This window comes from Narcine bancroftii, chromosome 5 (assembly GCF_036971445.1).
Source record: "Narcine bancroftii isolate sNarBan1 chromosome 5, sNarBan1.hap1, whole genome shotgun sequence".
NCBI classification, from domain to species: Eukaryota; Metazoa; Chordata; class Chondrichthyes; order Torpediniformes; family Narcinidae; genus Narcine; species Narcine bancroftii.
The window spans coordinates 13,688,176-13,711,800 of record NC_091473.1 but is presented as its reverse complement, the minus strand read 5'-3'; the positions used below and the strand labels follow the sequence as shown (position 1 = coordinate 13,711,800).

At 39.1% G+C, this 23,625-nt stretch overlaps 1 protein-coding gene across 21 annotated transcripts in view; it reads left to right on the top strand.

The window, feature by feature from the left end:
- dock3 (dedicator of cytokinesis 3) overlaps positions 1 to 23,625 on the top strand; it is a 939,092-nt gene that overhangs the window by 277,336 nt on the left and 638,131 nt on the right. Inside the window, exon 1 of one of the 21 annotated variants that reach the window (XM_069936843.1) lies at positions 21,835 to 21,946. The exons of the other annotated variants lie outside the window; for them this stretch is intronic. Coding sequence (XP_069792944.1) covers positions 21,888 to 21,946 — 59 coding nt within the window. The 5' untranslated portion in view covers positions 21,835 to 21,887. Of the gene's footprint in view, positions 1 to 21,834; positions 21,947 to 23,625 lie in introns of those variants that run through there. 21 annotated transcript variants of the gene reach the window in all.

Here is a 23,625-nt window from a genome sequence, read left to right as displayed (position 1 = left end):
CTCTGTACAGTCTTAACCACTCATTCCATGCACCTCAGTTTCTGTCTGTAAGCAGGAGGAGCACAACACAGTCTGACTTTCCAAATTGTGGGTATGGAATGGAGCAGTCGGCATCATTGATGGTAGTCAAGGGTGTTTGATATGCTGGTGGTAGTTTGAGAGCACCAATTTTAAGCTAGCCTGGGTGAGGTCCCCAGTGATGACTTAGAAGCCAACAGATTACTCAGTATGATATTTGTTGATTGTAGTGTGTAAATCCTTTGGAGTGATGTGCACTACAGTCAGGACAATGGAGATGAATTCCCCAGGAGGTAGCAGCATTGTTCTTTCATCACCAGATGTACCACATTAGAGGAGCAGCCCCGGGGCAGGATTGCCACATTTGAACTCCATGAAGAGTTAATCACGAAGCAGAACACCACCACCTATTCCTTTACCCAAGGACACTGTCTGGTCCATATAATGTGTGGAGAAACCTTTGGGCTGAAGGGCCAAGTCCAGGGAGTTGAGAGTGAGCAGGTGTGTCTCTGAAGCTGAGTACACAGTACTCAGTCTGTGTACTGAGTACATTTTGTCGTGTCCCTCTTGTACAGCAATCTTTCCCTTAGTTTCTTAGTTTTATTCTCCAGAAACTACACTGGCTGAAAGAATGCTTAGAAGAGGGGAAAAAGAATTATCGGCGTTGAGGACTGTGACAGCCTGTGACGTTCTCCCATTTTTCAGTTCATTTTATTTTGTGGGATTGTCCCTTTTAAGAGAACAGATTTAACAACCTGCTTGCAGGATTTTAAGTGACTGTGAAACTAGCAGCAAGCATTGAAGACATTGTGTTCCTAAATAGATACATTTGAAAAGAAGCAAGGCAGTATCTCTGAAACCCAGGTGCAGAGACCATGTGACCAACAGATTAAGACTGAATACAGTTTTGCTTGAAGGACATTTTAAGAAGGCAGCACAGGAGAAACATCTCTTCGACCTCCTTTGTGGGATTGAGAAACCCACTTGGCTTCATTGTGTAGATATAGACAGAATTGTCAGATTTCCTCCTTTTGCTTATAGAGGATGAGAGACCACTTTGGCTGACCCACAAAAAGGAATTTAATATATGCAGAAGAAATATTGCACTCTACTGACCCACAAAAGGGGTTTAAAATTGCAGAAGAAATACTGCATTCTACTGCAGAAGAAGGCACTCATCTAAAAAGGACATTTTTCTGAAGCATCTCAACCAGGGTGTCGTGAGCAATCAACATTCTATCACCCCTGGTCTCTTTCACCCACTTCAGGAACTGCTAACTTAATCTTAAAGCCTATCTGTCTCACCATTCATTCTAAGACCTGCGTGCCTCAACCATTTAAAGCCTGCATGTCACATAAATCTCATGCCCACATATCATCACTGAATTTCTGAACTTGGAACTTGGAACATCCTTCGCAGAATTGAGCCTTGAGCTGTAGTGGCTTGGGGTATTACATACACCCCCCCCCCCCATATAGTCACATATAATTAGAGTTTAAGTTAGATAATTGTGTATAAATTTAGTTAAGTTAGTTAGATTAGGTGTTATATAATTGTTGATTTAATAATTTAAAATATTATTTTAAATATAACACCGTCTGGGCTAATCTTTATCGCTACTGTTGTGAACGTAACACAGCCATCCTGAGCTCCTGGATGCTTGCCATTTCAACTTCTCTTCCCAGTTTCTGACTGACCTGTCCATCTTCAGCTTTCTCCGCTGCCAGAGTGAGAACCAATGCAAACTGGAGTAACATCATCTTGTATTCCACTTGGACTGTTTACAACCCAATGGTACAAACATAGAATTTCCCAATTTCAGATCATAATCATACAGTATGGCAGGCCCTTTGGTCCCACCTGCCTTCACTAACAAAAATGCCCCACCAACACTAGTGCCACCTTCCTACATTTGGCCCATATTTTTAAACCTATCCTATCCATGTATCTGTCTAAATGTCTCCAAAACATGGCAATAGGACCTGCCTTAGCTACCTCCTCTGTTAACATGTTCCATACACCCACCACCCTTTGTGCCCTATCTCCTTCTGAGCTACTTTGATTCTTCCTCTTCCTCCTTTCCTTCTCTTTCCCACCGCACCCCCCCTTACTCTCAACCCGCTCTCTTTGGTTCCTTCCTCTTCCACCCTGACATTCCCCATTAGATTCTTCTCTGTTGGATTCTTACCCTCATTCCTGCCACTTTCAGTTCCATCTGGTCTCATTATTACCACTACAGGTACACAATCCTTTATCCGAACATCTAAAATCCAGAAAGCTCCAAAATCTGGCAAGTGGGGAGAGAGACAGCAGCGCGAGTCAGGCGGGCGAGAGACTGGCAGCGCAGGTCGGGTAGGTGAGATGGGGGGTGGGGAGACCGGCAGTGGGAGTTGGGGGGGTGAGAAAGGATTGTGTACCTGTATTTATCATTGTATCTTCTTATCAGATTTCAATATTAGAGGTGGAAGGGTTACTTCGACTGGGAAGTGCTCCCAAATTTATATCCAGAATGTACTTTGTACTTCAAAGTGAAAGCCCAAAGTTGGGTCTGCAAAGATCAAGGGAGAGGTGGGAGTCAGACTTGGGAATAATGATTGGTGAAGAGTGTCGATCAGATTTATGTAGGGTAAGTGTAACATCGCTGATCAACACCAGATTAAGATTGGTACAATATAATTTCTTATACCAATTATATCTCACACCACAAAAATTACATAAAGGAAAATCAGAGATATCGGAAATGTGCTTCAGGTGTGGGTTAGAAATTGGTACCACGTAGACTTGTGCTAAGGTAAGACCCTTTTGGTTGGAATTATCTAATATATGAACTAGGATTACAGGAACAGACTTCCTGCTGGATCTGGAGCTGTATGTATTGGGAAATTTAGAGAAAGTAATAGAACATTAACTAAATTCAAAATTTTGCCCTGTCAGTTGCAAAAAAAATGCATTGTGATCACCTTGAAGTCCAACCCCTCCCCTCCCCCCCCCCCCACCCCATTCATGCAAGGCTCACAGACATAAAAGTGGAAGCAGATATGATAGCTCCACTTGCAAGGCTGATAGATAGGCTCGCAAATGGAGGGACATGTATTACATGCAGACAAAAGAGATTTAGTTAAATTTGGCATTCATGTGCAGTGCAGACATTGTAGACTGAAATATCTGTTTCTGGGCTGTGCTGATCTATAATAAATTATGTGAAGTTGAAATGTGTGTTGTATGTTTCACCTTTTTAAAAAAATCAGCAATTTTAATTCTCGTAAACTTCTAGAAAGATTCTGAGTAGTACTGTTTGTGCAAGTTATAGTATTCATAAGTCTTTAATTTTTTTTAAATTTAAATTTAGACAGCATGGTAATAGACCCTTTCGTCCCACAAGCCCGTGCCACTCAATAACACCCAATTAACCTACAGGCCACAGTACATTTTGAAGGGTGGGAGGAAACCAGAGCACCTGAAGGAAACAAAACAGACACAGGGAGAATGTACAGATAACTTACAAAGAGTGCAGGATTCAAACCCTTGGTCCCAGTCGCTGGTGCTGTAATAGTGTTGGCTATCTGATATGATGTGTGGCTGGGACTGGATTGTAAGTCTTTGTTTGGGGCATCGGGAGCTTGAATGGGAAGGCGAGCAGCTGGAGCTAGATGGTAAGTTTGCATTTGGGGCATTCGAGTCTGATCAGATGTCACAGCTATCCTGTCATCTTTGATATGGTTAGGCAGGTTTCATGCAGCAGGGTCAATTAACTCATAGCTGCCTTGTTTGTGAACGACCCTGAGCTATGCTAAATTATATCTTAACCATATAACCACTTACAGCACAGAACAGGCCAGTTCGGCCCTACTAGTCCATGCCGTAGCAAATCCCCACTCTCCTAGTCCCACTGACCAGCACCCGGTCCATACCCCTCTAGTCCCCTCCTATCCATTTAACGATCCAGTCTTTCCTTAAATGTAACCAATGATCCCGCCTTGACCACGTCTGCCAGAAGCTCATTCCACATCCCCACCACCCTCTGCGTAAAGAAATTTCCCCTCATGTTCCCCTTATAATTTTCCCCCTTCAATCTTAAACCATGTCCTCTAGTTTGAATCTCCCCCTTTCTTAATTGAAAAAGCCTATCCACATTTACTCTGTCTGTCCCTTTTAAAATCTTAAACACCTCTATTCAAGTCCCCTCTCAATCTTCTACGCTCCAGAGAAAAAAGCCCCAGTCTGCACAACCTTTCCCTGTAACTCAGACCCTGAAATCCTGTCAACATTCTCGTGAACCTTCTTTGCACTCTCTCTATTTTGTTTATATCTTTCCTATAATTTGGTGACCAAAACTGTACACAGTACTCCAAATTTGGCCTCACCAATGCCTTGTTCAATTTCATCATAACCTCCCTACTCTTGAATTCAATACTCTGATTTATGAAGGCCAACATTCCAAATGCCTTCTTCACCACACCATCTACTTGAGTATCAGCCTTGAGGGTACTATTTACCATAACTCCTAAATCCCTTTGTTGCTCTGCACTCCTCAATTGTCTACCATTCAATGTATATGACCTATTTGAATTTGCCTTTCCAAAATGTAGCACCTCACATTTATCTGTATTAAATTCCATCAGCCATTTCTCAGCCCACACCTCCAGCCTTCCTAAATCACCTTTTAATCTACGGTAATCTACCTCACTGTCCACAACACCACCAATCTTTGTGTCATCCGCAAACTTGCTTATCCAATTCTCCACCCATACATCCAGATCGTTAACATATATATAACAAATAATAGTGGACCCAGGACCGAACCCTGAGGAATTCCACTAGTCACCGGCCTCCAATTGGACAAACAATTTTCTACCACTACTCTCTGACACCTCCCATCCAACCACTGCTGAATCCATTTCACTACCTCTTTATTTATACCTAATGCCTCCACCTTTTTTCCTAACCTCCTGTGGGGAACTTTGTCAAAAGCTTTACTAAAGTCCAAATAGACAACATCCACAGCTTTCCCTTCATCAACCTTTTTTGTAACCCCCTCGAAGAACTCAATCAGGTTTGTCAAGCATGATCTACCCCTGACAAAACCATGCTGATTACTCCCTATCAATCCCTGTACCTCCAAAAATTTGTAAATAGCATCCCTCAGAACACTTTCCATCAACTTGCCCACCACAGACGTCAGACTTACAGGCCTATAATTCCCAGGTTTGCATTTGGACCCTTTCTTAAATAGAGGAACCACATGTGCCACCCTCCAATCCTTTGGTACCACCCCCGTGGCCAGTGACATCCTAAATATCTCTGTTAATGGCCCTACTAACTGTCCACTAGCCTCCTTGAGTGTCCTAGGGAATATTTTGTCCGGTCCGGGAGATTTATCCACCTTTATCTTTCTTTAACACAGCCATCACTACCTCCTCGGTTATCCTTATATGCTTCATGACCTCCCCACTATTTTTCTTTACTTTAACTGGTTCAACATTTTTTTCCATAGTGAATACTGAGGCAAAGAAATCATTCAAAATTTCCCCCATTTCCTCAGACTTCTCACTCAGCCTACCCTCGCTATCTACAAGGGGTCCAATTTTATCTCTCACTAATCTTTTACTTTTAATGTACTTATAGAAACCCTTTGGATTTATTTTTACTCTGTCAGCCAAAGCCTTTTCATGCCTTTTTTTTGGCCTTTCTAATTTCTTTCTTAAGTTTCCTTCTACACTCCTTGTAGTCCTCCTTCAACTTCTCAGCTCCCTGCTCTTTATACCTCTTGAATGTGCTGGGAGCTCAAATGTGAGATAAGTATTGCAGCTCTGATAGAAGAGAATTTGAGGCCCAATAAATGGTGCTGCAGATCAAAATCTTTGAAAGTTGTGATGACATATGGTTTCAGAGTTGATTTCAGAGTACATTCAGTATCTGTAGTTCAAATTTATTTACTGTTATGTTTCTGGTCTGTATTAGAATCTGAAACTATTTCACATTCCATGCTTATCCTCATCAGCATATTTGATACCTGTAGATACCTCTGACCCACTAACTAATGCAATTGATATACAGGATTTCAATGTATTTGCAGACATTTGTGTTGACAAGATCTTTTTTGCTGATTATAGACATTGGTACAATACATTAATTGGCATAGAGCAGAGGTGGCTAAATGCATCTCACGAGCCATATGCGGTTCTTTGTCATATAATGTGTAGCTCGCGGAAATATGTTGGCTGAGACATGAATCGTCCAAGCCGGTGCTCGCAATGATAGCTTTGTGGACACAGCCTGAGATAGAAAATAATTGGTATGTATAGTTGTAATAGTCGATACCATGTAAAAGTCAACCCCCCCCCCCCCCCCCCCACCAATATTTGGTCATGGCTGCCTGCCCTTCCGGGCTCCCAATGCTCTGACTGCTGCCTCTTGCTCCAACTGCCCACCTTCCAGAGCTCCCGACACAGCAACTGGATTCTTGCCTAGTCCCAGTCTACCCGCCCACTGGAGCTCCTGATATCTCAACTCTGTACTCTTGACTAGGCCCTTGCTGTTCATCCATTCAGGCTCCCAACACCTCGGTCTCCTGCCCATCTAAGCTCCCAACACTTTGTCTGCCCTCCCATCTGCACTCCTGACCCTCAACGTGGACTTTCACCTAGGTCCCAGCCGCCTGCCCATCTCAATACCCCGGCCGCACTCCCATTCAAGCTCCCAATACCCTAGCTACACTCCAATCTGAACCATCCCAAAAAAGTCAAAGCTCCAGATGCCCTGACCACAGACTCTTGTCCAGGCTCTGGCCACCTGCTCAACGGAGCTCTCAAAGTACTGAATTCTGACATACCTGCTTCCGGCCACACATCCGAGCCCCGGCCGCCCTCCCATCTGAGCTCCAAACACCCTGACCACAGACTCGTGCCAAAGCCCTGGCCAACTGTCTGCCCATCCGAGCTCCTGACACCCCGACTGTGGACTTACCGCCAAGACCCAGCCACTCACCAGCCCGCCCATCTGAGCTCCAGATGCTCCAAACGATGCAAAACAAATGCTCATCTTCTCATGAAAGCTTGTTCTCTGTGCCGCCTAATTGCACCCTCTCCCAACGATCATGTAATAGGATTGAGAGAAAACTGCTGTAAATAAATCTGATTTGCAGGTTATGCTAAAAACCCATTTTGATGATTCATGATTCATGTTGTTATTTGGCTTTTACCTTGTTTTCTGTGATTTTCAAATCCAAAATTTGCTGAGAGGTAACTTTTTGCAATGCCTGGATAGCACACAAAACTAAGCTTTTCACTACATCTCTACACTGTGACAATAAACTACTCTAACTGAATTCTCCAATCAATAAAATCATAACTGATATCCCTCATTCAGTTTTCTAATAATTTTTCAGTTCCATTCATTTCCTTATTCTATAATCCAATATTCTCTCAAGATCTATCTTGAATGTATTCAACCACACAGTTATTTGAGGTAGACTATCAAGATCTATCTTGAATGTATTCAACTACACAGTTATTTGAGGTAGAGAATTGCAAAGATGTGCAAACCTCCTCCCGTTCTTTCCTTACATAGTTGGCCACATCCTGAGACCAATTCTTGAGAATATCTATGGCATGGAAACCATAATATCTCACTGCTGCAGTCGGAGGTTCCCACCTGCTACAAAAAGCCATCAATCATCCCAGGACCCAAGAAAAGCAGAGGAAGAGCTGCCTCAACAACTACTGCACAGTAGCACTAACATTTACTGTGAAGAAATGCTTTAAGAGGCTGGTCATGGCCAGAATTAACTCATACCTAGGCAAAGGACTGAACCCACTGCAATTCACCTATCGTCACAATCGCTCCACAGAAGATGCAATATCACTGGTTCTCCACTCAGCTCAGGATCACCGAGAAAACAGAAACTTGTACATATAACTGCTCTCATAGCTCCCTTCCCTGGGCCTCTGCACCTATCACCCCCACCCCCCCAACTCCTCTGCAACTGGATCCTTGACTTCCTCATCGGAAGTCCACAGTCATTACAAATTGGAATATCTCCACCTCATGGACAATCAACACAGGTGCACCTCAAGGATGAGTGTTTAGTGCTTAGCCCACTGCTCAAATCATGATACACCTGTGCTGTGTGGCCAGGCACAATTCCAATGCTATCTTCAAATTTGCTGATGATGCCACAGTTGTTGGCAGAACCACAAACAGCAATGAGGAAGTGTACAGAAGGGAGATAGATCAGCTAGTTAAGTGGTGTTACACCAATAATCTTGCACTCTTCAAAACCCCTTCAAAAAATGTAAATCAATTGGGTGTAATTGGGCTACGACTCAGGGCCAAAAGTGCCTGTTACCGTGCTGTATGTCGAAACCAAGGAGATGATTGTGGACTTCAGGAGGAAGTCAGGAGAACATGAACCAGTCTTCATCGAGGGATCAGCAGTGGAGAAGGTCAAGAACTTTAAATTCTAGATGTCAACATTTCCAAGGATCTGTTCTAGAGCCTCCAAGTCGATGCAATCAGGAAGAAGGCTTGCCAGCCCCTATACTTTCTGAGGAGTTTGATGAGATTCAATAGGTCACCAAAGACTCTCAAAAATCCCTGTAGGTGTACTGTGGAGGGCATTCTGGCTGGTTGCATCACTGACTGGTACGGAGGTGCCAGTACTCAGCACAAGAAAAAAACTCCAAAGAGTTGTTAACTCTGTTAGCAACATCACGGGTACCAGACTTCATTCCATCAGTGACATCTACAAGAGGTAGTGCTTAAGAAAGCAGTCTCTATCCTCAAAGATCCCTACCACTCAGATCATGCCCTCTTCATTCTGCTACCATCAGGAAAAAGGACAGAAGTCTGAAGACAAGCACCCAGTGGCACAGAGACAGCTTCTTGCCCTCTGCCATCAGATTCATGAATGAACTTACTTACTTTGACTTTTTCCTTGCATTATTTTTTATTTTGTAAGGTGGTTTATGTGAAGATTTGCACTGTGATGCTGCCGCATAACAACACATTTTATAATGTGTTCATGACAACAAATTCTGATTCTTAGGCCCAATTTGACAATCTGACCAATGTTTTTCTGTACTAGCCTCAGCCTGTACTTAGCCCACACCCCTTTAAACTTTTCTATCCATGTACATTTCAATTGTATTTTAAACATTATGACTGTACCTGGTTTCACCATTTCAGCTTGTTCTACACACTACCACAGAGTATGAGGAAAAGTCTGAAAAACATTTTCATGGGACAGGGCTTCGAGTACAGGAGTTAGAACATAATGTTACATCTGTAGAAGACTTTAGTGAGATCTATCTGGAGTTTGTGTACATATTCTCCAATCGAAGGATAACTTAGAATCTTCTTTATTTCAATGCAAACATCTCACTTTTTTCAAATCTCCAATGATCCTAGCCAACATTTATTCATAAATGGAAATTTTTAAAGAATCCATCTTTTTTCCTATTTACAAGATATTTCTGTGTATTAATTGCTTTCTGTGTCACAGCTTTAACTATTCTTCAGAAAATAACTATTGTGGGGTGAAAAGAGCTAATAACTGGGATGATGAAAGGAACTGGATTAAATCATATTTTACTGTGAACTCATTCAAACAATTAGCTGTTAATCAAAAAAGAAAGATGATGGAAATCTGAAGTGAAATGTTGGAATTATCTTGTCAAACAGCCTTTGTGGAGAGAATTAATTAATTAATTCTTTCCTTTCTCTGCAAATGCTGTCTGACCTGCTGAGTATTTCTGACATTTTTTGTTTTTACACCTGGTTAATAAAAATAATAGTCAAAAAATTAGATCACATAAACGAATAAAATACAAATGTAAGAGTTCTTAAGTGAATTCCTGATTGAGTTTGTTGTCAAGGAGTCTGATGGTGGAGGGATAGCAGCTGTTCCTGAACATGGTGGTCCAAGTCTTGTGGCACCTAGACCTCTTTCCTGATGATAGCAGTAAGAAGTGAGCATGTGTTGGGAGATGTGGATTCTTGATGATTGCTGCAGCTCCCTGATGGGAGTATTCAGAATCAAAATCAGAAGTTATTGTCAGGAACAAGTCAAGAAATTTGTTGTTTTGCTGCAGCATCACTGCTGTTGCTAAACTCAAAAATCTCTTTTTGCATTTGTCTAATTCCAACTTAATATCTTTATCATATATATTACCCAATAAAAAGATTCTCGGATCTAATTTAACCTTTACTTTTAATATCTTCTCTAACAAAACGATCAAATGTCATGAAAATTGAACCTCTAAAACAACTTCGAATTTTCAATATACCTTTTTCATTTCAAATGTGAAATGAAGAATTATTCATTGTAAATGGAAGAAGTTAATTTTGTCTTAAAGTCAAATGAGCCAACTGATAATTTCTTATGCAGGTATACGATCCTTTATCCGGACATCTAAAATCCGGAAAGCTCCAAAATCTGGAAAGTGGGGACTGGCAGTTGGGGGAGACGGCCAAGGGACCGGCAGTTGGGGGAGGTGGCAGGGCGGCTGAGAGTCTATGGTTGGGGGAGACGGCTGGGTGACTGGAAGGGGGTGGGGGTTGATACGGCAGCACAATTCGGGTGGACTTTCCAAAATCCGGAAAAATCTGAAATTCGGAACACACTGTTCCCCAAGAGTTCCAGATAAAGGATTGTGTACCTGTACCTCTTTCTATATGTATCCCATTCCATATTTGAAAAAAAGTGTTTTAAAATTGGCTGTATTTTCTACCTTTTAAAAAAAAATCATAGTTCCTTTTATACAATATTTGCTCTGGACTTTCTTCACCTATATTATTCAACTCAATATATACCCGGTACTCCCCACCACCCCCCCCCCCCCCCACCCCCTGCTTTGGATCCAAGAAGGCACCTAAATTGGTAATGTTTTAAATAATTATTGAATTCTAGGAAAAATATTCATTTGAACACAATTATATGCCCTATTAACGATATTGGTAGTTCCTTTCATCTTTTTAAGTCTTCCTTAAATCTTTTTAAAAGTGGTAATAACTCAATTTATACAAATTATTCAATTGTTTACTTACTATTATCCCCAAATATTTCACCACATCATTTTGCCATTTAAATGTTTCTAACTTTTTACATTGTGTATAGTTTGCATGAACTATTGGCATCACTTCAATTTTATCCACATTAACCTTGTATCCTGATACTACTCCATATTCTATTAATCTTTCATTTAATCTATTCAATGAGATTTCTGGTTTAGTCAAATATACTATAACATCATCTGCAAAAAGACTAATTTTGTGAACTTTATCTCCTAGCTCAAAACCAGTAATTTCTTATCTCTTCTAATCATTTCAGCTAATGGTTCTATGCCAATGCAAACAGAAATGGTGAAAGTGGGCAACCCTGCCTAGAAGACCTTTCTAATCTAATCAAGCTCAACATGTGACCATTTACAACTACTTTTGCCTTTGGTTCATTATACAATGCTTTTATTCCTTTTATTAATGTCTCAGGAAATCCAAACTTGTATCACACCTTCAATAAAAAGTTCCATTCTCATCTATCAAATGCTTTTTCTGCATCTGAAGTAACTGCTACTTCTGGAACTTTCCTTTTTTGAGCTACATTTATCAAATTTAAAAATCTTACTATATTATCATCCATCTTTGTTTTTGTAATAAACACCATCTGGTCCATATTGATTAATTTTGGAAGTATCTTCCAAAATTGTCCCACAATTTGGATATAATTTTATAATCTACACTTAACAAAGATATTGGTCTATATGAAGCGGCTTGTAGTGGGTCTTTCCCTTTTTCTGGTATTACTGTTATAAATGCCACTTTTTTATGGAAAATAATAAAGATTCAGTAAAGAATAAATTTATTATATGGGATACTTTAAATGCATATTTAAGAGAATTAAAAAATAACTATTTAAAAGAGGTAGATCAAATAGAAAAAAAGAAATAATTGATTTAGAGAAAACCATACAAATGATACAATACAATGAGGAAATTAATGGAAACAAAAAAGGTCAAGCTGAATATGAAACAAACACACGTAGTTGAAAGATATTATGTGAACTAACCAAAGAGTTCACAAGGTGTTAGCATGTGCATTTAAAGAAAGAATAGGTATTTAGGACTATAATAGCATTGAAAGACAAAAATGGTCAGATGGTTTGCAAGTCAAAGAAAATAAATGAAAATTTTAGAGAGTTTTTATGAGAAATTATACAAGTCTGAGTTAAAACAAGATGAAATTAAAATTGAGCTAAATTTGCAACAAATTCAATTATTCAAATTTGTGCGAAGAGGAAAAGAGAATTATCTAATTCCTTTTCAGAAGATGAGATATATGATGTTTTGAAAACATTGCAAAATAATAATGCACCAGGAGAAGATGGTTTCTCAGTGGAATTTTATAAAGAATTTAAGGAATTGTTGGTGCCAATTTATAAAGCAATATTGGATCAAATGAGATAAGTAAATGATGTATCTGTTGATGTTCATGATGGTGGAAGGGTTTTGCCTGTGATGTCCTGGGCTGTGTGCAAGGCTTTATGCTCAAGGGTATTAGTGTCCTCATAAAAGACGATGATGCAGCTGGTCAACATATTTTACACCACACATCTGCAGAAGTTTGACAGGATTTCTGATGGAGGTGCTATTTGCATTCTTCACAATGCCAGAAGTGTGTTGTGTCCACGAAAGATCCACCCCTGATCCCCCAATATCTCTGGATCATGCACTTCTGATTTTCCCTCCTTGAAGTAAACATTCAGCTCATTTGGTGACATTGAGTGTGAGGTTGCTGTAGGTGCACCATTCAGCCAAGTTTTCAATCTGCCTCCTGTATACTGACTCATCACCCTTATTTATACAAATCACAACTATGGTATCATCATAGGTGTATAGTGAATAGAGCAGGGGACTACAAATGCAGCCCTGTGGTGCACCAGTACTGATGAAGATTTTGGAGGAGATATTCTTTCCAATCCTCACTTATTGTGGTCTGGATGTGAGAAAATCCTTGATCCAATTACACAGTGGGGTGTTGAGTCCCAGATCTTGAGGTTTGCTGATCAGTTTTGAGGGATGATGGTGCTGAACTGTAGTCAATAAAGAGCATCCTGATGAATGCAACTTTACAGGTTTTCCAGAGCTTTGTGTAGAGCCAGTGAGATGGTATCCACTGTAGAGCTGTTGAGACAGAATATAGATATATTTTTGGGAGATAAATTGGGTAAGGTTTTTTTGTGTAGGTCACATACAAACACTTTAAAACAGATCATTTAAAATACTGGAGCTCTGCTCATGCTAGACATGTTGGGGCCTACAATCTTTGCAAAAGCTTTGGAGAGTGCCCAAGAGACTTCATTAATGGATTGTTGTTTACAAAATGGCAACAGATGAAAGAGCTTGTTGGAGCCGCAGACAGTCTGCAGTGGAACTTGTTGTTCTAAGAGTGTCGTGGTTTTGCAAGCAGAGAGAGATAGAGACAGAGATCAGTTCTACGGTTTAACAGTCAGCAGCAGCAGCAACTGGGACTGGAATAGGACAAGCTGGAAAGCTTGTGGAAAACCCCATTTGGAAGATGGATTTGAATGCTTAATTCAGCCTGGTCAAAGCCCTTGTGGTTCATGCAAGAGGAGAGGACTGGCTGCCTAATGTTTCACTTGAAATAAGAGAAACAAAGAACTCTATGGTTACCTCATCTGGAGAACCCTGAAGGGACAAGTTTCGTCAGCAAGACACTGAAGTGGCTGATGGAAGTAAATGTACAATAAATCTCTCTGAAAACTAACAAGAACCTTCCTGAGCAGTAATCATTTACCTTTCAAGCACCAAAGCCTGGTGAACTTCATAAATGTTAAATTCTGTGCACAGTATAACAATTGCCTGCAACCAGAGAACTTGGAGGAATGAGAAGTGAGATTGGACTTCTTACTTACTTAATCAAAGAACTTTTCTGAACTCACAAACACATTACATACACATGCACTTAGAATTAGAAGGGGGTTAAGTCATTAGTGATAAGTTAAAGTGTGATAATGTTTTCAAGTTTAAAGATAATTAAAAGCAATTTTTGTTTAAGTAACCATTTGTCTTGGTGAATATCTATTGGTGCTGGGCTTTGGGGTCCTCTGGGCTCGTAACACTGTTGCTGCATAGGCGAACTGAAACGTATTTATGTCACTGCTAAGGCTGATATGCTTCAACACCAGCTTTTCAAAACACTTCATCACTGATGATGTAAATGTTACTGGTCGATAGTCATTAAGGCAGGTTCCTACACTCTTCTTGATGCCTATTTGAAACAGGAGGGTACCACACCCTGCTGGAGTGAGATATTGAAGATATCCATGAATACGTTGGGAAGTTGGTCAGCACGGATTTTTAATATTCAGTAGGTACTCCGTCTGGGCTGGAAACTTTTCTCTGATTCGCTCTCCTGTTCATTTCTGATCTTTTCTACTATTCATATTTTGCACTGATTTTTGAATGAGAGTTTTAAAGTTTTTTGTAAATTTTATTTTTCATTTGCATCAATACAAGAAAAGTATTTATCTATATCATAAAAAAAATAAAAAAAACAATGATACAAAAAGAATACATATTTTCATATTTTCTCCTGCTCCCTCACCAAAAAAGACGGAAAGATGGATGAAAAGAAAGCCTGCCTGATAATCATATAACCTATTGATTAATTAAATTTCAAATTTACATAATGATCTTGAACCTTGAATTAACTAAGGTGAGTTGGAACAGAAGTGGAGGACGCTGCAGATGAAGTCATAGCAATGAAATCCATATAAGGTTCCCAAACCTTATCAAATTTTTCTGATTGATTCCGTAAATTATACATTACTTTCTCTTATGGTATACACTTTAGTAGTTCCATTTGCCATTTATTCAATCCCACATTATTGTCTAATATCCACATTACAGTTATACATTTCTTTGCTATTGCTACACTTCTGATAAATATCTAACTTTAAATCAAAAATATCTCCTAATAAAAATATTTTGGGATCTTTCAAAACTTACATCTTCATAACTCATCCCAATAAAATACTTGTATCTTCACAGAATTTTCCTACCTTTTTCCAAACTGCATGGAAAAAAGTTCCTACTTCTTTACTACATCTAAAACATTGATCAGAACAATTTGAGTTAATTCAATTTAATTTATATGGAGTATAATATAATTGATGTAAAAAAATTAAATGGTACCATTTGGTATCTAACATTAATTGTATTAGTTAAACTTCCATAACACAATTTTGACCATACTTTTTAAATTTGTATATTTAAATATCTTTCCCATCTCAATTTAGATTTAAATAGATCCTTTTTCTGCATAGTCTCTTGCAATTTTATGTACATATTAGTAATAAATATTTTGATAAAAGTATCAGTTATTAAATATTCAATTTGACTTACTTCAGGTAATCTAAAATCTGTCCCTAACTTTCATTTTAAATATGATTTAAGCTGATAATAAGAGAAAATTGTATTATTTGGTATATTATACTTATCTTTCAATGGTCAAAAGTAAAAAAAACACAACCCCAAAAAAAATCCTTTATCCTTTTTATCCTACAATTATACTAAATGTCAAAATAAACATTATTAACCTTAAAAGGAATCAAAGGATTTTGCTTTAATAACATTCTAGCCACTGATAATTCTTCCTTCTTCTTTCTACATGGATTCCATTCCATACTTTATGCTTCAAAATTGGTGCATCTACTTGGCCTCTCAACAATCCTTCATGCTATTTATACAAAATATGATCAGAATTATTTTCTCCTATATTTTCTCCTATTTTACTCATTTCATTTTGTACCCATGCTGTCTTTCCATCAGTCTGATAACAAGAGTAAAACAACAATAAAATCTAAGTTGAGCTGCTTCATAGAAATTTTTAAAATTTGGCATCTGTCGACCTCCTGGTCATATTTCCATGTTAATTTTTCCAATGCTATCCAAGGCATTTTGTCTTGCCAAATAAATCTTCTTACACTTTTATTTAAATCTTGAAAAAATATTGTTGGTACAAAAATTGGTAATGATTGAAATATTCATCTTCACACAATTTATCCTTCCTATTAAAAAAAAATTGGCAAATCCTTCCATCTTATTAAATCTTCTTTAATTTTCTTCAATAGAGGTACATAATTAAATTAAATTAAATAATTTACATTCTTATCAATATTAATTCCTAGATGTTTGACTGCCTCCTTCTGCCATTTAAATTTTCTCACTTTCTTAACTTGAGTGTAATCTGTCTCAGTCATTGGCATTACTATACTTTTATCAATATTTACTTTATAACCTGATATTAATCTGTACTCCACCAATCGTACATTTACTTTTTTTAATGAACTTTCAGGGTTTGAATGTTATAATATTACATAAATCTGCAAAAAAAAAGCTTATTTTATATTCTTTATCATTTATCTTAAAAAACCCTCAATCACGTTATCTCTTCTAATCACCTCTGCTAAAGGTTCTATGGCCAACGCAAATAAAAAAGGAGATAGTGGACAACCTTAAGTTGTCCAACTCTGTGTCCTTAATTTCTGTATAACTCTTTAATGTTGCACGCTATTGAATGCCTTCTGGAAATCCAGGGAAACAACATACACTTACTCCCCTATATCTATTGCACTCATTATATCCTCAAAGAACTCCTGTAAATTTGTCAAGCAGGACCTGCCTTTACTAAATCCATGCTACATCTGCCTAATGGATCCATTTCATTCCAGATGCCTTGTTATTTTTTTTTTAATGATAGCTTCAAACATTTTCCCAACTATAGGTATTAAAATAACTGGTCTAATAGTTCCCTGCCTTTTGCTAACATCCTTTTTTGAATAGTGTTATGACATTTGCTGTCTTCCAATCCTCTGCTACCTGCCCAGAGTTCACAGAATCTTGGTAAGTTATCACCAAAGCCTCTATTTTAGCTTCTGCCATTTATTTCAATATCCTAGGATGCATTCCATCAGGACCAAGGGATTTATCTATCTTTAGACCCTCTAGGTTTTTGAGTACTACATCTTTAGTGAAAGCTATTACATCTATGTCCTTGCCTCCCAATGGGGAGGGGGCCATTCGTGGGCCATGCCCCCAAAAATGAGTTATTGTGCCCCCCCACCTACCTGCAGTACTAGCGTCACCAAAATGAATCCTGTGGTTTCGTCAGCATGCGCTATAAGCATGTGTGTATCTCTTCTATACCAGAGGGAGGAGGAAGTGTAGTGAAGGAGGTCCATGGCAGGTATGGCACCTGCGCCACCTCCCCCCACCCCTTGCTGATTGAGTTAATGAATGACAGTTTGTGCCCCCCCAGATGATTACTTTAATTTCTCCCACCCCCCCCCGCCCCCCCCACTACCCACAGATTAGATTTGTTCTGACACTGACTCTGCCTCCCAATACATCCATAACATCTATCTTTGGCATGTTTGACGTTGAATACTGACACAAAATGGTTATTCAAAGACTCAGCTATTTCATTACCCAATATCATTTCCCCCTTCTCATCTTCCAAGCCACCTACCTTCACTTTAGCCACCCTTTTGCACTTTCTATTATTATAAAAACTTTTACTATCCAATTTTATATTTTGTGCTAATTTTTTTCTCATAGTCTACCTCTCTTCTCTTTATTGATCATTTCTTAGTTCTTTGTTGCTTTTTAATTTTTCCCAATCTTCCAGTTTCCCACTCAGTGATTTTGCATGTATGGGCTTTTAGTTTCCCTTGTAGTAACAACCACTTTCCTTAGTTATCCAAGGCTGGCTAGTGCCCACCCTTACTGTCATTACTTTTAACTGGAATATACTTTTGTTGAGCACCGTGAAAAATCTCTTTGAAAGTCTTCCACTGTTGCTTAACTGTCCCTCCATATAGCCCGCATTCCCAGTCTACCCTGCTGACTCCTTCCTCATTCCCTTTTTATTCCTTGCTTAGCCATGACACACTGGTTTTAGACAAAATTATTGCACCCTCCATGTGTCTGATAAACTCATTCATACTGTGATCACTCTTTCCAAGAGGATCCCTAACTATAAGATTGCTAATTTTACCTGTCTCATTGCACAGGACCAGATTCAAGAAAAGCATGGTAATAGGAAAATATTAAGGTGTTTTTCATGATCAGTTGTCTAAAATGCATAAAATACACTCAAAAGTGTTCAGGAAGCAAAATCTTCATTGTTATCAGTGTTAAAGATTTTAAAAAAAGAAAAAGGCTTTCTTTTTAAAAAAAAACACTTTATTTAAGATTTTCAAAATACATAAAAAATAATACTTAAAAATGATAACAAAATAAACTAAAAAGAAACCCACAAAACAAGCCCACCCCACCCCCCTCCCCCCACCCTCAGCAAGCCCCGGTTGGGGAGCAAAAAAGTGCATATATCAATTAATTACATACATAAACTGTAATATCTTAAATTTATATTAAAAAAATGTAAGATATTTCTAAACCCATACATTCCAAATAAGGCAACCACATCTGAACAAAAAAAGAATAATTATCATGCAAATTATGTTATTTTCTCCAAGAAAATACAAGATCTCAATTCATTATGCCAACGAACTATATTTACTTCTACATTATCTTTCCAAGCCAGCTCTTCAGCGCTTGACGTCCTGCTTTGCGGAAACTGCCAAAATGTTTGGCCTGGAAGTCAGCCTGAAGAAAACTGAGGTCCTCCATCAGCCAGCTCCCCACCATGACTACCAGCCCCCCCACATCTCCATCGGGCACACAAAACTCAAAACGGTCAACCAGTTTACCTATCTCGGCTGCACCATTTCATCAGATGCAAGGATCGACAATGAGATAGACAACAGACTCGCCAAGGCAAATAGCGCCTTTGGAAGACTACACAAAAGAGTCTGGAAAAACAACCAACTGAAAAACCTCACAAAGATAAGCGTATACAGAGCCGTTGTCATACCCACACTCCTGTTCGGCTCCGAATCATGGGTCCTCTACCGGCACCACCTACGGCTCCTAGAACGCTTCCACCAGCGTTGTCTCCGCTCCATCCTCAACATCCATTGGAGCGCTCACACCCCTAACGTCGAGGTACTCGAGATGGCAGAGGTCGACAGCATCGAGTCCACGCTGCTGAAGATCCAGCTGCGCTGGATGGGTCACGTCTCCAGAATGGAGGACCATCGCCTTCCCAAGATCGTATTATATGGCGAGCTCTCCACTGGCCACCGTGACAGAGGTGCACCAAAGAAAAGGTACAAGGACTGCCTAAAGAAATCTCTTGGTGCCTGCCACATTGACCACCGCCAGTGGGCTGATAACGCCTCAAACCGTGCATCTTGGCGCCTCACAGTTTGGCGGGCAGCAGCCTCCTTTGAAGAAGACCGCAGAGCCCACCTCACTGACAAAAGGCAAAGGAGGAAAAACCCAACACCCAACCCCAACCAACCAATTTTCCCTTGCAACCGCTGCAATCGTGTCTGCCTGTCCCGCATCGGACTGGTCAGCCACAAACGAGCCTACAGCTGACGTGGACTTTTTACCCCCTCCATAAATCTTCGTCCGCGAAGCCAAGCCAAAGAAAAATCTTTCCAAGTATTCGCAATACATTTCCATGCTACTGCCAGTGCTAAACGAACAAAAGCTATCTGAAACTCGTCCAATCCCAAACCAGTCAAAGATACAGTATAACCCAGCAAAAAAATTTCTGGGTCTAATGGCAATTTAATCTTAAATAATTTAAAGAAAAATATTCTAATTTTTTCCCAAAATAATTGAACTTTGTCACAAAGTCAAACTGTATGTAAAAATGTTGCAGTATGTAATCAACATCTAAAACATGAATCCAAATTACTAAATCCATATCTTTTCAATTTCTCAGGAGTCAAATACAACTGATGTAAAAAATTATAATTAACCAAACTATATCTTACATTAAATCATTTTGTCACATAACTTCCCAATCCTCCTGAGGTATATCATAAGATAAATCACCTTCCCATTTATTTCTAGATTTATTTAAGTTTGGTTTATCCATACTATCTTGTAACAAAGCATACATATCAGAAATAAAACCCTTTTTTAATGTATACGAAATCAGAAACTCAAACTTTGTTAGTTCAGGTAGTTTCATTTCTCTTCCAAAATTATACCTTACCAAAGCTCGAACTTGATAATACTCAAATAAAGAATTAAATGGTATTCCAAATTTTTTTCTAAGTCGATTAAAGGAAACTGTTCTTCTTCAAAACAATCCTCAATCACCTGTATACCCTCAGAATCCCATACCTTTAAATACATATGGTTCATTGAGAAAGGAATAACCCTATTTTGATGTAATGGAGTTTGGGTTGATATCTTACCCCTCAAACCTATAATAAAATTCCTTTTAGTCCAAATCCCTAATAAATGTTTTAAAACAGGCATATTACACTATATTCCACTAGCATTACAGAAATTGATGTGGAAATATGCTTTAGGAGGACTTCAATTACCTCATTTTCAAAACTATTATGAAGCTGCACAATTAAAATTTGTTAATAGAATGTTAGATATTATGCAACCTCCTAGTTGGGCTCAAGTGGAATTAGCTTGCATTTAAGTAGAAAAAGGCTCGCTCTTGAGGATGTTACAGGTGCAAAATGTCCAGGGTCTGAGAAACAATTGCAACAATATTTTTTGCTGAAGGGATTTAACAACTCTTTCTGTTCGTTTGTATTCAAATAAGTCTGGATAAGTACTTGGCATGGATCTTCTCCAGACTCCAGTAATTCAATGTGATATTCCCACATTACACTAACAAACTGCCAGAGAGAGTGTGCTGCTGTGGGATTAAGCGACTTATGATATCTTCCAAGTAACTTTCTTCCATGAAAGTTCCTGAAGGACTGGCTACCCCAATGCTGCACTGGTGGACTCTTCAAGGAGCAATGTGAAATTACAAAAACTTGTGAACTCTTAGTTCTATATAAAATCTTTGAGCTAAACCTGTGCTAGAACAAAAGATCACAAGACCTTAAGATATAGGAGCAGAAGTTGGCCATTTGGCCTGTCGCGTCTGCTCCTTTATTCCATCATGAGTTGATCCAATTTCCCACTCAGCCTGACTCCCCTGCCCTCTCCCCATAACATTTGATATCCTAACTATTCAGATACCTATCAATCTCTGCCTTAAATACACCCAGCAACCTGGCCTGCACAGCCACCTGTAGCAGCAAATTCTAGAGGTTCACTACTCTCTGGTTAAAGAAATTCCTCTCTTGGGAATCTTCTCTGAACCATCTCTGATGGTTCCTTCCTTAAAGAAGAAATCTAAAACTGTACCCTGTACTCCAAGAGAGGCCTCACCAGTGCCTTAGTAAAACCTCAACATCACATCCCTGCTCCTTTATCCTATTCCTCTAGATATGAATGCCAACATTCTGGTAAAGAAAAACAAAAATAAAAGTAAAATTGTGTGAGAAGGTAGCAAACATAGCCAGGTCAATCATAGGATCAAAGGCATCTAGTGTGATAACTTTTCATATTTTAGCATACCATGTCCACCATTCTTAACTGCCAAGCCAATTGGTAAGTGTTGAAGCTTCCAAGAGAAAGTCACCATTGATTATAAGAATAGTCCACAAGCAGCCCCAGCCCTTACTAGGATGGTGGTATTCTGTGTTTCAGGAATAATTAAGAGCGAACATGTACAATTTGTTTTATGACTCAGCAGCAGAAAGTCGATAACTTCAATATGGTTTAATATGTAAATCTCACAACTTGTAATTATGATGCAATTATTATTGTGATAACTGTAAATTTCATAGGTTTTGTAACTAGATTGCTTCTAGGGTGACTTCTGACCCATCCATTAACTGTTGTGCTCCCATCTAATGCCTTTTAAATCTTTTTTCCACCAAATCCACTCTTCACAGCATCCACTCAACAAAATGTAAGCCGTATTTTGCTGGCGTTGTCTTTTTTTAAATTGGGAAATGTCATAACTATTTAATTACAAACATCTGATACTTTTTCTGAAGGTTATCACAGTCATGGTATTACTGGCTTCATTTTCTTAGAATCTATTTATTGAAATCATTTTGTTTAATTTTGCAATCTTACAGGGGTTATAGACAATGGACAGTTTTATTTCTGACCAGGGACAGTGACTGACTGTGCAACAGAAGAAAGAAGCGTGCGCTGTGAGGAGTACCGGAGAAGTGAGCTGGAGAGTAAACAGCTGTGTGGCGAGTGACAGCCACATACTGAAGCTAGTGGGCCTGCTGAGAGTGTGCCCATTGCTGTCCACCCCTTTCCTCCAATCAGGAGTACTGAAGACACGTGCTGCGGAAGTGAAACCATCCAGCGCACTGAGGAATGAACTTCAGTGTGTTCACCCAGCAGATCCAGCTAAAAGGCAGGAGGCTGAGCTGCTCTGTTTGCAGGTGCCAGCACTGCTATTCTGACAGAAGATTTTACACACTGATTCCCAGAGTGTGTGTCTGACCTGTGCTTCTCCAGTCCCCTTTTGAGAAGAGGACTCTGTGCAACAAAAGTCACTTGGTATAACCCAAGGTAGGGTTTTGGCAGAGAAGACTTTATGTGACAGAGGGTCACCTGGTGCAATCCCAAAGAGAGCTTTGGAGTTGTGGACTTTGTGCTAGTAACTAGGAGGTCACTATGAGAAACTCACTTATGAGAAATCTGAAAGTGGTTGTTACTACAAGAGAAACTAAGGAAAGTTTCCAGTATTCACCCGCCAAGGTCGTAAGTCTGCTCACTGACAAGTGACATCTCTCTCCACATTGAACTCATACATATGTCCACAACTGAACTAAGACATTAAAGCCTGGAGACTAGATTTCGTTGACTGTTCTTTTGACTGACCTCCTAGACGAGACTAACTTGGGGTTTTGTTTTGGGAGATTTTTTGAGGCATTTGGCCTTAGACTGTAATGGTCTGATTTTTTTTTCCCCCACCTACACACTATAAATATCCATTGTTAGTATATAGTTTCCATAAAGGCTTATGTTTGGGTGTTGAGTTTATTGAGATATGGTAATTATATTATTGACAATTGTTAATAAATTTTGAGTTAAACTTAATCCATCTGTTTATGATCTTTCAATTCCTGCTGGTGAGGTGTGACATAGGCCAAATTTATGACATGGATGTAGTTAATCATATCAGCCATTTATGTGTCACCACTTGCTCTCTGAAACATTGATAGCAAAAGATCATCTGATCAGCCTTTAGAGGTGATAGTTCTGTAATAAAATATTCAGTGTAATGCATGGCTTTTAAACCATCTTAAATAGATGGGAAGGGAAAATGAAAGGAATCATTAGCAATAAATGGAGGTCGGGTAAGACTGATTACAGTTCTTCTCAGTTTAATCCACTATGCATGTTGGATGGTAATTTGCCAGAACAGTGCCACTATATTTCTTATTAATCAGTTTTAAATTTATCCTGCCTGGATACAAAAGGCATCTCCTGTGGTGCTTACTTGAAAAATGTAAATATTGATCAGAATATATGATAGTGTTGTGACTGGTTACACCTCAGCCTGATTTAGTTCTTCAAGTGTCCAGGAATGCAGAAGGCTTCAGAAGATATCAAACATAGCCA